Genomic DNA, 16,473 nt, shown 5'->3' with positions numbered 1-16,473 from the left:
AAAACCCTGCCTTTAACTCCCCTCTCTGAATCCTGGTGACTCCTCTGTTGTTAATTCCCCTCTCTGAATCCTGGTGACTCTTCTGTTGTTAATTCCCCTCTCTGAATCCTGGTGACTCCTCTGTTGTTAATTCCCCTCTCTGAATCCTGGTGACTCCTCTGTTGTTAATTCCCCTCTCTGAATCCTGGTGACTCCTCTGCTGTTAATTCCCCTCTCTGAATCCTGGTGACTCCTCTGCTGTTAATTCCCCTCTCTGGAAATTCCTCTGTTGTCAGAATGGGAACTGCTCCATTTTCACTAAATCGTGGCTTCCTGCAAGAGGAAGAGGAGCAAAATTGTCGGGAATGTGTGAAGGCTTGTGAGAAATAGATTTGTAAAGAAATACAGACTGGGTACCACCAGGATCCTCCTCAAAACTAAACTGGGCACCAGTAAAGATCAGAAAGGTGTTTTAGTGTTATTGCACAGCCCTTCCCATGCTGTTACTAAAATCCTGCAGTTAAAGGAGGATATTTTTTATTGTTTGTGATGTGGAGGTGCTGTGCACACTGCTCTGAATCCCCAACTTGAATGGGAGTGAATAGGAAAACGTAAGTGTAAAACACTGTTTGGTTCTGTTCTTAAATTCCTGGGAGTTTTAAACTGCAATGAGCACAGGTAATGAAAGCAGCAGCCCAGAACAAACCCTCTTTGGGAAGGTGAGAGCAGCTCCTCGGGAGGAGAGGTCCAGGAGCTCCTGGAGCACCTCCTTTCCTGGATGCAGTTTGTGTGAGGGAATAGTGACCTCAGGTGTCTGTGAAATTAATCACAGGGATATTCCCCAGGAATTTACCATCTACTGGACATTCCTACTGAAAATGAAGCTGCTGGAGCTGCTGTCACTGGCACATAGTCTCCTAGTTTTTCTGGCCTTGCCACTTGAGCTTTCCCAAAAACACCTACAGGGACTTTCTTGAGGGCTCAGCCACCCGCAAATAAGCCTGAGAGCAAATCTATATTGAAACCTGGTTTAAAAGAGTGTGAAATTTTTAAATTTAACATATATTTAAATGGTGTGCTCATTGTCCTTGCCTATGGCACAGATCCTTTAAATGCTGTGAAAGAATACAGCAGTAGAGGCAGAAAATGCCTACATAAAATCAATATAACATTTAATACTCACTGAAAACCACGTAAGAAATCAGTACAAAGTGATACGGCTTTCACTAGGGGTGAGATTCAGGCTGCTTTGCTTTTTACCTCATTTTGTGCAAAAATATAAAACCTTTCAGAAGTGGTTGTAACACAGTTTAAAACACAAATTTTCCACAGAAGCAACCAGAGCTTGCAGAGGCAACACAAAGTACCTTGATGACCACAAAGAACCCAGTTTTGATATTCACTGAGGCTGTGCCTTGAGCTGAGGGGGAATTTGGTGTATCAGCACCAAAATTAAGTGGAGAAAATAAATATGCAGTTGAAAATAAATCTGCAACAGAAACTTTTCCAGCACTCTCAGGATCCAGTTCTCCTCCCAGTGACTTCAAAGATGTGGCTTCCATAAAGGACAGGCTTTGTCCTACCTCTCTCCCAATGCCAGACTCTCCAAATGCCAGCTGCAAGTGTTTTATTTCCAAAATCAAAGACTGAGTGATTCATCAGGGCTTCAAAATAAAAACTGTGTAACACCCACTGTGTAGCAGAGGTTCTGAAACAAAACTTCAGAGCAGGGAAACACTTCTTTTATTTATTGTGTTTTTTCTTTCATTGTTTTTAAAAATATGGTCCATAGTAAGTCTCCAGAGAGGTCTGCAAAGAAACTTAATTTCAAAGGAGCAGAAGTGAGTAACTGTGTGAACACAAGCAGCACACCAAAGAAAAATGTGCCAAAGAATTAAAAACACGGCAGACAGCTCAACAGGCTGTGATTTTCAGTCCTCAAGTGAAAGAACTCTTTGTTTCCATCAGGATGTTACCACATTAAAATAAATCCCACACAACATGTTGATGCAATTTAGCTTTATTTTTCTCCAGCACAACCTGCAGGAAACAAATGCTGATCCACAAACAGACCTTGGTGTCACAGAATCATCAAATGATAAAATGCTTTGGGTTGGAAACGACCTTAAAGGTCATTTAATTCTGACCCCCTGCCACGGCGGTTCCCCCTTTCCATAGGGTGCTCATGGCACATCACCAATAGAATACAAAGCGAACGGACTGTACCGGCTCCTCCTTGTAAATAAAAATATCATTTAATTTTTAATTAATTGTAATGTCCCTTAGGGTTCCCGCCCGCTCCATGGCTCCCTCACGCCCTTTCCGGGCTCACTCAGGGCTCCTCCATGGCTCCCTCACGGTTCCCACCCGCTTCTCCACGCCGGCTCCATCACGGCCCCGTCACGGCTCCCTCACAGCTCCCGCCCGCCTCTCCACGGCCCCATAAAAGCCCTTTCCGCGTTCCCTCACAGTTCTGCCATGATCCCCTCACCGTTTCCCCCCCGCCTCTCCACGGCCCCTGACTGCCCTTTCCGCGTTCGGCTCCCTCACGGCTCCCTCACGGCTCCCTCACGGCTCCCTCACGGCTCCCTCACGGCTCCCTCACGGCTCCCTCACGGCTCCCTCACGGCTCCCTCACGGCTCCCTCACGGCTCCCGCCCGCCCCTCCATGGCTCCCTGCCGGCCCTTTCCGCGCTCCCTCACGGCTCCCGCCGGCCTCTCCGTGTCCCCCTCGCTCCACCCTCCCGCGGGCCGGGCTGAGCTCGCCCCGCCGTCTCCTCCTCTTCCTCTGGCGGCCGGAAAGCGCCGCGTGTTCCGCAGCCATGGAGTACCTGCCGGCCCCCGCGGCCCCGGCGCAGGGACACATGTGAGCGGTGGCGGGGGGCGCGGGGTTCCCGGTGGCTGTGGCTGTGGCTGTGACTGTGACTGTGACTGTGGCTGTGGCCGTGACTAACTGTGCTTCTCTCTGTCCCTGTGTCCCAGCCTGTGCTGCCAGTGCGGCGTCCCCATCCCGCCCAACCCGGCCAACATGTGCGTGGGCTGCCTGCGGGCCCAGGTGGACATCACCGAGGGCATCCCCAAGCAGGGCACGGTGCACTTCTGCAAGCAGTGCGAGAGGTGAGGAGCCGCGAAATCGCTGGGGACGGCAGCAAAATGCCCTTGGAGTGCACTTAGAATGCATCGGTCTCAGGGTTTAGGGAGGCAAAGGCGCACAGGTTTGGTGAGGAGGAGCTGGGGGGGGCTCAACCTGGAGAAAAGGGGGCTCAGGGGGAACCTCCTGGCTCTGCACAGCCCCTGACAGGAGGGGGCAGCCAGCGAAAGGTTAGTTTGGATATTGGGAAAAATTCTTCATGGAAAGGATTGTCCAGCCTGGCACAGCTGCCCAGGGCTCTAGTGAAATCCCCATCCCTGGAGGGATTTAAAAGCCCTGTGGATGTGGCATTCGGGGATGTGGTTTATTGGTGGCTTTGGCATTGCAGGGGGGGTGAACTCAGTCACCTTAGCCACTTTGCCGTGATTTTATATGATTATAGAAGTTGTAGCTGCATTGGTGTTACTAAGCTGAAAGCTTTGGCAATAGCTGCTCGTCCTTGGAGTGATTTTAGGGTGCTCAAGCAGCTTTAATGTGCTGTAAAATGCTTCCTGCATCCCAGGTATCTCCAGCCTCCAGGAACCTGGATCCAGTGTGCCCTGGAATCGAGAGAGCTCCTGGCTTTGTGTCTGAAGAAAATCAAAGCTTCCCTGAGCAAGGTGAGAAACTGATCACAATTGTTACTGCAGAGATGGGAGCTGAGCAGAATGAACTGAGGGAAGCTGACGTGGTTTTAATGTACCTCAATTTCAGAGTTTTTTTGCACATTCCAGAAATTATTTATGCAATATTTGTTCTCACTGGTTTATGATGATATGAAAAAGGGTTGCAGAGGTCTCTACCTAGATTAACTGAAATTCACATGTTTCAGTTGAATAAAGCATCCCCTAGGTTCAGAATATGTTTAGAGGGAAGGACCTGAGATTGAGCATCTTGATTTTATGTCAGTCAGCCTCCATGTTCTAGCTAAGCACTATTAATTGGATATCTTTAATTCAGGTTATTCATTTCTTTAGTTGTTTACTGAACCATAAGTTTCTGTTTGTGGAGTTAGGCTTGGTTTTACTGAGCTCTTGTCCTTCCCCACGGGCAGGTCCGGCTGATTGATGCAGGATTCATTTGGACAGAACCACATTCCAAGAGAATCAAGCTCAAATTGACTGTTCAGAAAGAGGTAACTGGAGCATAACCTTCTGCCTGTGGCTTTTAAAAAGCTTTTATGGCAAACAACGGGATTCTAAAATTATTTTTTATTATTATTAGATTTCATCTTGCCTAAATTTTGTCACTAAAGTGCCATTCATCAGAATGAAGATGAATGTCTGTTCCAGTAAAGATGGGAAAATACTGCAGTTATTTGTGACCCAAACAGAGCTTAAACCTTGGACACTTTTGTTTTGCAGGTGATAAATGGGGCAGTTCTGCAGCAGGTGTTTGTGGTGGAGTACATTGTTCAGTCTCAGATGTGTGAAGACTGTCACAGGATTGAAGCCAAGGATTTCTGGAAAGCTGTGGTGCAAGTCAGGCAGAAGGTAGAGGCAAACTGAATTTTTATTTGATCGTGGCAGAACAATCAGGCAAAGAACTGGGTGATTTTCTGGATTTCTCACACAAAAATGTACTCACACTTAGCCACAGGGATATGTTTTGTGTTCAAGGTTGTTGAATTTTTTCTGAGTTTAGAAAAACTTTCTGCTCTCCAGTATTAACATTCTTTAAAATGTTGCTGGCAGGAGGATCTTATGTGAATAACTAAATACCCTCCTGTATTTTAAGGCAGTTTGGAAACAGTGGGACAAATATTTAATTCTTCTTTAAAGGAAATAGATCTCTCTAGCAACCAGTCACACAAAAAGGAGAAATGGAAGCTTTAAATAATTTGGTATAAGTAGAGCACTCTGAAATCTCTTTGTTTACTTGGATGTTCTTTTCTAGGTGTTCTCTTCATATAAATGTTTATTCTTCAGAGATCCTACTTTGTACTTGATGCTTCTTAAATAACCTTGGTGCTTTTGTCTTTGTTTGGCTTTAGACTGTGCACAAGAAGACTTTTTACTATTTGGAGCAGCTGATTTTGAAGCACAGGCTCCATCAAAACACACTAAGGATCAAAGAAATCCACGGTGAGTGGCTCTGGAGGCAGAATGACCTGGATTTATGGTGGATGTTTTCATGTGTGTGTGCTGGGAGCTGTGTAGAGAAAAGCTTATGAATTATATTTGACAGAATAGAACAGAAATAGATTTGTTTCCTTGCTTTTCAGATGGCCTGGATTTTTATTACTCTTCCAAGCAACATGCCCAGAAGATGGTGGACTTCCTTCAGTCTACAGTTCCATCCAGGTACAGCTCTCCTGTTCATTGCCTTGAGCACTCAGAACTTTGAGGAGCTGTCTTAAATCCTTTTAAAAGGATTTTGTAAGTGCAAGTGTGAGGAGTCTGTATTTTAATTAAAACAGACAAAATCCCTTCTACAGAAGTCCCATATCTTCCACTTAGCCATGGTAAAATTAACCTCTGTTTCCTTAACATTTCCAGGTGATGTCTCTTGTTTCCTAAAAACTGTGTTTTCGTGTTTTACAGATCCAAGTCATCCCAACGTTTGATCTCCCACGACATCCACAGTAATGTCTACAACTACAAAAGCACTTTCTCTGTGGAAATTGTTCCCATATGCAAGGTAGCTTCCCTCTGCTTCACCTTTAGGGTGTTGTGGGAAGAGTTGGGATTCGGAGATTGTCTGGGGGGTAGGGAGGGATCCACACAGGAAATGCAGAGGCTACTGGGGCTAGAAAAATAAAACCGCAAAGTTAAAGAATTTATTTCAGGAGGTTTGGTTAAAAATGGAGGAAATAGGAATGCCAATTGATTGTGTTGGTTTGCAGGACAACGTTGTGTGTCTGTCACCCAAGCTGGCCCAGAGCCTGGGGAACATGAGCCAGATCTGTGTGTGCATCAGAGTGACCAGTGCCATTCACCTCATCGACCCCAGAACCCTGCAGAGTGAGTCTGGGGTTTTCCTCAGCACCTCATTGTTCTGCTGGCACGGTTATTGTGGGTTTGCTTCCACAAAATCTTGGAATTTTGGACCTTGGTGTTGTTAAATTTATCTCTACAGCAGAAATTTTGTAGTGAGCTGAGAGTTCTCTGAGCTTGATTGCCATAGGATCCTGGGCAGAATGTGCCAGCTCAGTTTGAGCTCCTGGATGTTCTGAGCATTTACCTGTGTCAGCTTTATTCCCCTACAATTACATTGCATCTGGATTAAATGTTCAGCCACTTCAGTACCAGAAATTCTGTGCTTTGCTTGGTGTGTGCTGCTGAGCTTGGGCAGCAGAATCCCTCTAGAAGGATGGATCCAGGGAATAATTCCTTTGAGTAAAGTCTGCCACAGATCAGCTGCTCCTGCAGCAACGTGGGTCACATCCTAAATGACTGTGTTACAGTGATGAAAAAACATTGTGTCTGTCATTACCTTTATTTTGGTTTATGGTTCTTTTTCCACAAGAAATTCTCTCCCTGCTCATTTTGCAGTTGCTGATATTGATGGCAGCACCTACTGGCGCCACCCCTTCAACAGCCTGTTCCACCCCAAGCAGCTGGAGGAGTTCATCATCATGGACATCAACAGGGTCCATGAGAAGAAAAAAGGTGCTGGGGCAGGGGCTCGATCACTCAAGGTGAGAATGTCTCTCTTTAATTCATGTTTTGGGCCTTCTGCTCAGCTGAATTCATGATCTGGGTCTGCCTGGAACAGTCAGACTGGGCTGTTCTGGATCTTGCCACTGGCAAAAGATTTTCTTGGGGCCATTTGGTTTGGAAATGGCACGGGCAGGATGTGAATTCCACTTGCAGGAATTCTTCTTGCAGAGATTAAACTCTGCTTGTTACTGGGTATTGAAATATTAACTTTGCAGCTTTAATGACTGAATTGGTTTTGTTAAAACATTTCTTTTTAATCAGAATTAATGGATCTTCTCAGTTAAAAGCTAAAATAGGGGTCTATTTATAGAAGCAGCCTTTGGGAATTCCAGGGAGTTGCTGTGTCCATTTCCTTACTTTTATGTAATGAGAAATGAGGAGTAGCAAGGGATACATTGGGTATGTGATGCAGAAACACAGGTTTAATGACAAGTGGAGTTTAAATCAGTGCAGATGTTGGGGTTAAGCTGGGTTTGGTTAAGGAATGTTTTATTTTCCTTTCCCAAAGCACACTCTGGCTGAAGCCTGGGTCAGGAAAACCTCGGAGCTGGACACGGATCACCAATATTTCTGCTGCACTCACCTGGGGCACATCCTGAATCCTGGGGACCTGGTCTTGGGGTCTGTTCTTTTCTGAAACTTTTATTAAATGAGTATTTAATGACTGAATTCATGTGCTATCAAGAAAGTGTTGAACTGTTCTGGTTTCAAAATGAAAGCAGCAAAAGGGAGGGAATCATCCTGGTCCTAATCCAGGAAATCTCTTTTCTAGAAGTTTTCATGTAAAAATTCTTAGAAATAAGAGAGCTGATTGCCTTCAGAGTGCAGCTTGGAATCACAATTTAGCCACAAATTAATGGGAAGGATTTTTAAAACACCAATTAATTATTTGTTTTGCTAATGAATATCATATACAGTGATAACAAATGTAAATTCTTTGTAAGATTAGGCAAATTAGGTGATGCTTAAAAAGGTTTAAACATGAATGTTGTGAGCCCAGCAGAACCTCAGTGGATGTTGCAGTTTGATTCCAGAGGTTGGGAAGTGCCAACAGAGCAGGATTTGGGAACAGCAGCTGCTCACACTCAGGAGAGCTGCACATTAATGTGGATTTTTATTTGTTTCCCTTCCTCTGGAAATATTTCTGCTCCTTAGGAGCTGCACCTTGCACTGTGCTGCCCTTTAGCACAAACGTGATACATTGGGGTCAGGGTTTTTATAAAGCAGAATAAAAACCCTGTTTCTGTTTTAGCTTCGACTTGGCCAACTGCAACTTAAACGATGAATTTGCCAACAAGATGAACCCCCAGCACATTCCTGACGTGGTAAGAAAATCCCTTTCTCTGTCCAAAGTTCTCTCCATTAGCCAAGTCTAGGAGGGAGTGTGATTTTATAATGAGCAGTGCCTGAAGGAAGAGAGGATATTAACAGTGAAATTTGAGCATCATCTGATTTTGAAGGATTATTTCCTTAAATATTTTAGTGATGGTTAAATTATACATTTATTGTTGGGTTTTTTTTTTTTTCCAATTGCCATGGTTAGATAATACATTAATTGTTGGTTTTATTCCAATTACCAATCACTGGGTGCTGAATAATAACTCCAGAGTGTGCCTGTCCCTTCAGGACCATTTCCCAAGTGTTTGGAAACATTTGAACCAACAAACTCCGTGTAAATTCAATGTAACACTGCTGAGTGCCAGTCCAGCTGGTTTTAGATGCCCAAATGTGGATTTGGGTGCTGATTTGGGATTTTGGGAGGTGCAGAAAGGAGCTGCTTTTCCCTGCAGGTGCTGATCAAGAAGAGCTACGACCGCTCCAAGCGGCAGCGCCGCAGGAACTGGAAGCTGAAGGAGCTGGAGAGGGACAGGGAAGCCCCGGACACAGATGATGAAAGGTTCAGTATCTGCTCTCCTTGTCCAGTGGCAAAGCAGCTTCTAAATAACCTCCAGCTGAGAGGAGAAAAGGAGAAAATTAGAGATAAATGAGTTGGGGTTAATAGGTGAGGGTAGAACAGCGGCGAGTTGGTCTCAGCTCTCAGGTCTGATGGGGTTTTGTTTCTGTGATTTTACTTTGTTGTGTGAATTTCCATCAATCCAAAGGGACAGGGAGTAAATACATCCCACATCTTTTACAGACAATACCAGGACTTCCTGGAAGATCTGGAAGAGGATGAGACCATAAGGAAAAATGTCAACATTTACAGAAGTAAGGTCTTTCTAACTCCTCCAGGGGGTGTAATTAAATTATGTTTAAATCGTGTTTGAGGCAAAACCATTTTACTGAAATTCTCTATTTGCATTCTCCAAACTATTCATGCCTGGAGAAATGCTGTGAAGTTTCACAGATGTGCTTCACCTGATGGGTTTTGTTTCCTTGCCTTTAAGTGAAAGAGAGCTTTCCTCCTACACCCAAAATCTCTGCTGGGTGAAGGATTTGATACAGAATTCATTTTTGTTCCGTGAGGGGACTGTTGAGTTTTTAGGAGGTATTTTTGGGCTTTTGGTTTTGTGGTTTGTTGGTTGTTTTAGTGTTGTTGGTTTGATTTTTTTTTTTCCCCCCCATTTTCCCTTGGGGTTGCTCTGGTGGTTTGGGGTTTGTTTTCTTTGCTTAGCTGTTTTTTTGGGGGGGTTTCTGTGTGTTTCTAGATGCAGATATTCCAGTGGAGAGTGACACAGATGATGATGGAGCTCCACGGATCAGCCTGGCTGAAATGCTGGAAGATCTCCACATTTCCCAGGACGCCACTGGAGGGGAGGGAGCAGAAATGCTGACAGAGTAAAGACAGCACCTTACATCCAAGAAATATTCCCTTGGGGAAGAAAAACTCCCCAGACCACAATTAGGCATCACAAGGCCAGGAAAAGTGACAAAACTCCCGCTGCACCCCAAAACAGTGGCCTGGAATTCATATTTTATGGATGATACTCCAGAGAATCAGCGATTAAAGTTCAATTTCTGGTGGAAGCATTGCAATATCAATTCCACAAGTTCCTCCCATCCCTGAGGGATCTCTCCATGCAATTTCTGCAGTGGAGAAAATAAGGAAGGATGTCCAGAGGGAAAGATTTTACTCCAGTTTCCTGGATTTTAGGTAGAGTGCCTACCTACTGTTACAGCTTTAATTTCCCACATGGGGAAGGTTTTGCCCATTTTTTGGCACAATGGTTTGAAGCCTTTTATGATAGTGGTAGATTATTCCATATATCCATATTTTGGGGAAGCTCAAGACTCTAATTTCTGTTCCCTTACACAAAGAAAACTTCCCTGCAAAGCCCTTGATGAGAAAGATTGGAAAATCCTGTGGAGTGTGATGAATATTGAACTATATCCCATGTCTGGATCAGTGGATTAACAGCAACATGCACAGCAATTAATTAATAAATCAGCTATAAAGGATTAAAAACCTCTTGAGATACTTTGATTCCATTTTCAAATCCAGTTGCCCTCTGCAAGTCCAGAGGACAGAATAATAAACTCCCTGTTGGTGGCAGGTGATGGGGGAATAATAAAATCTGGATTTAAACTGTGCTGTTTTCATCAATCCTTTTCCTCCTCCCTGTTTCCCTTGCTGGAGTCTCCCAGGAATGTTGGATATTTTTTGTGCTGTCTCATCCCCTTATCCCTGGAGATCTCCCTCTTCCTTTCCCCCTTTCCTTGCTCTGCTGCCAGCCTGGAAAAGCTTTCCTGGATCTTTCAGCAGGAGTTTTGTCTGCTTTGTGCTGCTGAAGCCTCGAATCCAAGGCTTGCCTGGGTTTGTGGGATTTGTTTGGCTGGAGCAGCTCCCCAGAACCAAAGCTGGGTCTCTTTGTAGGTTCTCAAGTTTCAGTGCCCCTCTGGGAGCTCAGAGGGGTTTAGGGAGTGTCCAACAAATTAAATATTTGCCAATATTTTACTGGAGTTAACAAAGGTATTCATTGTCATGGATAAAAGCTGCCACCTGCCCTGCAGCTCTTCCTGAAAATCTCTGAGTTAAGCCACAAAAAGCTCCTTTTATATAACAGAAATCCTTCAGGATTTTAAGTCAGACCTGCTCAACGATGCATTTCCACCCAGATGTTGATGAATTTTGAGTTGGAAGTTGTGGGAGAAGCTGTGCAGAACTTTGGAATTACGTTTTGCTCAGAGAAAATGGTGGGGAAAAAATGTATAAGTCAGAGCTTACAGCACAAAAGCTGGATAACTGAGGGGGAAAATGAACAGAAAATGGGGATTGGGGTGTGCAAACACTCATTTTTGATTTATTTTTCCTAGATAAAAGTCTTGTGTGTTAAGGGGATGATTTCACCTTTAACTGCTTTAAAAATCTGTTTGTGGATGGCCTGCTGTAACTCCAGGGGTCTCAAATTTTCCCAAATGGAAATGGCTGAGGTGAAATATTGATGGGAAAACACTTTTAACCTGTTGTTTAACCAGTTCCTGGGCCAATTTTGGGAGCTTGCAAGCTGAGGAATTGAGACACTGATCTGGTGGGGACTTCAACAAAATCAATGTTATTTCAGTCTCTTACTCTTGGAAGTAGCTTAAAATAGGGAATTCCAGAGGAATATTGTGTCAGGAAGTTTTCTATAAAAAGTTAGACAAGGGTAGAGATTCCTTCTGCTGGGGTTTTGGGATTTGGAATCATTTCTCTGCAATGCCAGTGGGAAGAGTCTGGCTCCATTTCCACCCTGGGACTGACAGAGATGGATCCAATCCCATCTCTTCCCCCTTCTCCTGCAGGAGTATCCATGGAAAAATCGGGATGTGCCTGTGCTGAACGTGAGACTCCACCGGGGGTCACTGTTCCTGCACAGCCCCAGGAGCTGCTCCCCGCTCCGAGGGAAAGGTGGCTGAAAACTCAGGAAGAACTCTTGGTGCCCATGCAGTTCTTGGTATCTAAATTCAAAATAACACTGAGCTAAAGAAAAGTAAGACAAAAACTGCTTTGAAGTTGGTGTTGGAGGATTTCATGTCAGCAAACTGCTCCTTCTGCAGGTTGATCTCAACTCGGGGCCATTTGTTTCAGCTGCACCTCCCCGAGCAGGTAAAAGGAGTGGGGGAATTGGAAATCCAGAGGCATTCGGGAATGATTCCTGGAGCTCATTCCAGGACATAATCATGGAACAAAGAATCTTGTTGTGTCAGAATCTATTTCCTCCTAAATACCTGGTTAAGCCAAGTCAGAAAGAAGAAATGAAGTTTAAAACTTGTCAGGGTTTCAGTTCCACAACAAAACCAAAGCCTGATGGAAAAGCAAGAAACTGAAGAGATTTTGTGCAATTTAAATATTCAGCTTCCTAAAATGAAAGCATTTTGGATGACACAAATCCCCAACAAGGACTGAAAAGCCTTGAAAGCCAATTTTAAACTCATTTCTAGTCAGATTTGTGAGATGGAAGGAAACTCCTGAAGCTGTGGTGGTGTTTGCACCTGTGCTCCGAGGATGGTGTTTCACACCTTGATCCCTGGAAAATATCTAAATAAATCCTATTTCATATTATACTGGAAATGTCAGCAGTGGAGGAGGGAGGAGTTTCCTGTCTCAGGGAGACTGGAACCCAACTGTTGCATGAAGCAGTTTCAGCTGAGCAGGGAAGTGAAGCAGAAACTTTCAGCCGAGCAGGACAGAGGAATTTCAGGTCAGCTCTGAAAAAGCGAACAGATCTGCTGGAAACTCCCCCCCTGCTCTGAGCAAATCCCTGCAAGATGGAAATGTCCTGTGGGATGCAGAGGCCAGGAAGTGCTGACAGGTTCACTCTACAAGCAGGATTTTCAGGTCAGGTAATGAAGAGCAAAGATAAGAACTGCAATTACACGTGGCTGGAAAGAAAGCGAAGTGCAGCTGTTGGAGTGCAAGGAGTAACAAGGAGGAAGAAATTATCTCAGAAAGCTTCCAAAAACTGAATTGATCAGCAGCAGGGAGGCTAAAATTCGACATGAACACAACCATCTTTAGTGCCTTTAGGAAGTGCAAACTCTTAGGATCAATAAAATTAAAGTTTAATGGGAGATAAGGTGTGAAAGTCCTACAGTAAAATCACTCCTAAGGAGGATGCTGGGAATCCACCAGGATGTTCTGGCTGGAAACATCAAAGGTTTCCTGGCGAGCAGCACGAGCAATTTGATTTTAGCAGCTGGTTCTTATTTTGTTCTTTAGTTTCCACTCATGCTGAACCAGCGTGGGTTGAGTTGTGCAATTTGAATATTTCCCTTCCACATGGCAGGGATGTGAGTGGTGCTGAATGTTATCCTGACATTCCTTTCTGCCAGGACAGAAACTTGCCTCAGACAGACACAGCTGACCTTGGCGTGCTCAGGGAAGGGTGTGCAGGGAATATTCCACTTCCTATTCCTCTTGGAACACTTCCTGCTCCAACCATGCATCAATTCATTCATTTAGGTTTGGAATGTTGAGCATCAGGTGGGAAAAACTAAATGTTGTGGCCACTCTGTGGAGCTGGTTGTTAAAATCTGGGGAAATATGGAAAGAGCCTGTTCCACCCCAGCAATCCCTCTGTGCATCCCTGGAGTGGTGTCCAAACCCTCCTGGAGCTCCAGCAGCCTTGGGCTGTTCCCTGGGGAGCCTGGGCAGTGCCCAGCACCCTCTGGGGGAAGAACCTTTCCCTGCTCTCCACCCTAAACCTCCCTGGCCCAGCTCCAGCTGTGCCTGATCCTGATCCTGTTCCCAGCTGAGCCTGACCTGACAAATCCAGTCCCCCCCGGGCTGCCAGTGCTTCCAGCAGGAACCTGCCCAGGCAGTGCTGGGAACTGAAATGGGATGAAATCTTTTCAATCCTGGAGTCTTGGGATGGGCAGGGAAAAGGGGGTGATGAGGAAAATGAATCAGGAACTCTGGGGAGCTCCAGCTGCCACTTGGCCCCTTGTTTCCTCTGCTGGATTTTGGTGCTTTCCTGGCTCTGTCCCGTTCCTCCAGCCCAGCTGGGATCTGGGGATGGGAGCAGAGCCCCACCCCAATCCCATCCCAATCCCATCCCAATCCTACCCCAGTTATTGTGAACGAGGCACTGGAGGCAGCCCCAAACACCACGTGGGAAAGGGCAGCAGTGACACAACCAGGGCAGAGTTCCTGCTCCTCCAGCCTGCTGTGGGATCCCTGAGTGCCCAGAAATGCTGGGGATGAACTTGTGGAGTCCTGCTGGAACTGAGGGTGACCTGCTCCTGCCCTGGGCTCGCTCCCTGGCACATCTTGAGCAATATTTATTTACACGGTCATGAGAAAAACAGATTTGGCACCTGTAATGCAAAGTACTGCCTGTATTTCTCTGTATTAGAGACTGACAGGCTGGGAAAAAATCACTGTCTCCATAAATAGTCTAATAATTAAAATATTCTGTGCTCCCTCTTATTCCTCAACATCAGTAAATACAAATTATATTGATAAATATCAGTAAATACAATATACAGACTAAGCATGAAAGCAAATCCACACTAATTACTACTTCAACCATTATATTACTGAATAAAACATCCCCTTGGATCCAAATTCAAAAGTATTGAATAGATTTTTTTTTTTTAACAAACTTAGAGATACTTGGGCATTGTTTAAAGACTTGGAAGTTTGAGTTCAGCTGTCCTCATTTTCCCAGAGAAATTATTTTCATCTCTTACCTTATTTCCCCATGATTATAAACTGGGAAAGCAGCTGGCAAATGACATAATTATTGTCTTCACTTTGTTGTGTTGCCTCCTGTGGCCAAGCCTCATTCCCTAAGTCCCTGGGTTGCCACCTTCAGCAAGAATCCACCCTCTGGAAGGAGAGGACATTCCAGGAGCTTGGAAAAAGTCCCAAAACCCACCTCAGTGTGGGTGGAAAAATGTGGGTTTGTGTCACCCTGTGTGTCCTGCTCTGCTCCCTTCATCTCCTGAGGATTCCAAATCCCGATTCTCACTGCCAAGCTCATCCCAGTGCAGCTCCTGCCCACTGCAGGGAGCTGGCAGCACAGGAATCTGCTGCTTTGAAGGCTAAAAAGTCATGGAATTTGGAACAAAAACAGTCCCAGGCAAATCCAGCACATTTTTTACAGCTCAGGAGTTTGTGGCTGAGGCACTAAACAGGGAGAGTGTGAAAGGTGAAAAGGAGGGAATAAAGGGTTAGGAAAAAAGGAGACGTATTTTTATATTTTTAAGGGGTTTATTTTCAACTGACACCCTACCACAAGTGAATCTGTAGTGTTACATTCTCTATATGATGCAACTTGATTTACTCATCTTCTAAAGTAAACCCAAAATTGTCTGTTTTTATAAAGCCCAAGAATCTGAGGATTTCATCAGAAATTTTCACAGCAGCACATCCTCTCATGAATCTGTGGCATTGTTTGCATCATGGTAACGAGCCAGCCAAGTCATCCATTGTATAAAACAATCAAGGAGACTGAAAAAATCCTGAAATCATTCCATAAAAACACAGCAAGCTCAGGGAAGCAGCTCCCACTCCTCCAGGATTTTTGTGTGCACATCTCTTCTGGCAGACAAGAACAAAGTCATGCTCATTTCTCCAGATGAAAACTTTCCATATCCAAGCAGCTTTCCCAGGAATAACAAAATCTTCAGGGGGGTTGTTCCTTCCCCCTGGAATAACAAAATCTTCAGGGGGGTTGTTCCTTCCCCCTGGAATAACAAAATCTTCAGGGGGGTTGTTCCTTCCCCCTGGAATAACAAAATCTTCAGGGGGGTTGTTCCTGTCCCAATCCCAGCTCTGTAATTCCAGTGGGTCATTAAAATTGAAAGCTCTTGAAGAAGCAAACAGTAAAAACAGGGATTGATTGGAGGAAAAATAATTTGCTGTCAGAGCAAAACACAAAGAGAGAATAAAGCAGAGTTTGCTGCTCCTGGATAAAAATGGGATAAGGAAACTCTTGGATGCCGAAGCCGGGTTGAGGTTTTACTTCACCACAGAAAGTGCATTTTCCCGTGGGTTTCCCAGGAAGCTGCAGAGGAGCTGGAAGGCCGAGCTGGCGTGGAAAGCCAGGCAGACATAGGTGGTGTAGAGCAGCAGCCCCAGCATGGCCAGGTTGAAGGAGTAGAAGAGCACCTTCTCCCAGGGCTCCATCAGGTAACTGCAGGTGATCAGCTCAAACTGGCAGAAGAGCCAGTACAGGTAGCTGGGGGTGCTCTTCACATCCATCCCCGATCCCAGAGCTCCCTGTGGGATGAAGAGTGGGGGGATCATGGAAATGGGAATCTCACCTTGCACATGAAGGAGGGGGGGATCATGGAAATGGGAATCTCACCTTGCACATGAAGAGTGGGGGGATCATGGAAATGGGAGTCTCACCTTACACCTGAAGGATGGGGGATCATGGAAATGGGAATCTCATGTTGCACATGAAGTGTGGGGGGATAATGGAAATGGGAATCTCACCTTGCACATGAAGAGTGGGGGGATCATGGAAATGGGAATCTCACCTTGCACATGAAGGATGGGGGGATCATGGAAATGGGAATCTCACCTTGCACATGAAGGATGGGGGGATCATGGAAATGGGAATCTCACATTGCACGTGAAGAGTGGGGATGATGGAAATGAGAACTTCACCTTCCTCACCTTGCACCTGAAGGATGGGGGGGGGTGATGGAAATCAGAACCTCACATCGCACCTAAAAGGATGGGGGATCGTGGAAATGGGATTCACCTGAAGGGTGGGGAGATCATGGAAAGGGGAACCTCACCTTGCACCTGAAGGATGGGGGATGATGGAA

At 45.2% G+C, this 16,473-nt stretch overlaps 2 protein-coding genes across 2 annotated transcripts; one reads left to right on the top strand and one right to left on the bottom strand.

Annotated features, from left to right (window-relative positions):
* Positions 1-2,584: 2,584 nt before the first annotated feature.
* On the top strand, positions 2,585-10,301 carry NMD3 (NMD3 ribosome export adaptor). The gene is made up of 15 exons (XM_053952264.1): positions 2,585-2,845; positions 2,962-3,096; positions 3,633-3,729; positions 4,164-4,244; positions 4,474-4,602; positions 5,103-5,193; positions 5,334-5,412; positions 5,653-5,749; positions 5,955-6,072; positions 6,604-6,749; positions 7,280-7,392; positions 8,024-8,096; positions 8,562-8,668; positions 8,909-8,979; positions 9,420-10,301. The coding sequence occupies exons 1-15, from the start codon at positions 2,802-2,804 to the stop codon at positions 9,551-9,553; spliced, it is 1,515 nt and encodes a 504-aa protein (XP_053808239.1). The 5' UTR covers positions 2,585-2,801; the 3' UTR covers positions 9,554-10,301.
* A 5,354-nt stretch (positions 10,302-15,655) lies between these two features.
* Positions 15,656-15,898, bottom strand: LOC128792636 (serine palmitoyltransferase small subunit B-like). The gene has a single exon (XM_053951170.1). It carries the CDS (start codon positions 15,896-15,898, stop codon positions 15,656-15,658), a length of 243 nt encoding a protein of 80 aa, XP_053807145.1.
* Positions 15,899-16,473: the final 575 nt, after the last annotated feature.

This window comes from Vidua chalybeata, chromosome 10 (assembly GCF_026979565.1).
Source record: "Vidua chalybeata isolate OUT-0048 chromosome 10, bVidCha1 merged haplotype, whole genome shotgun sequence".
Lineage (NCBI taxonomy): Eukaryota > Metazoa > Chordata > Aves > Passeriformes > Viduidae > Vidua > Vidua chalybeata.
Note: the sequence above shows the minus strand (reverse complement) of the source record. Positions and strands in the feature narration are given on the sequence as shown.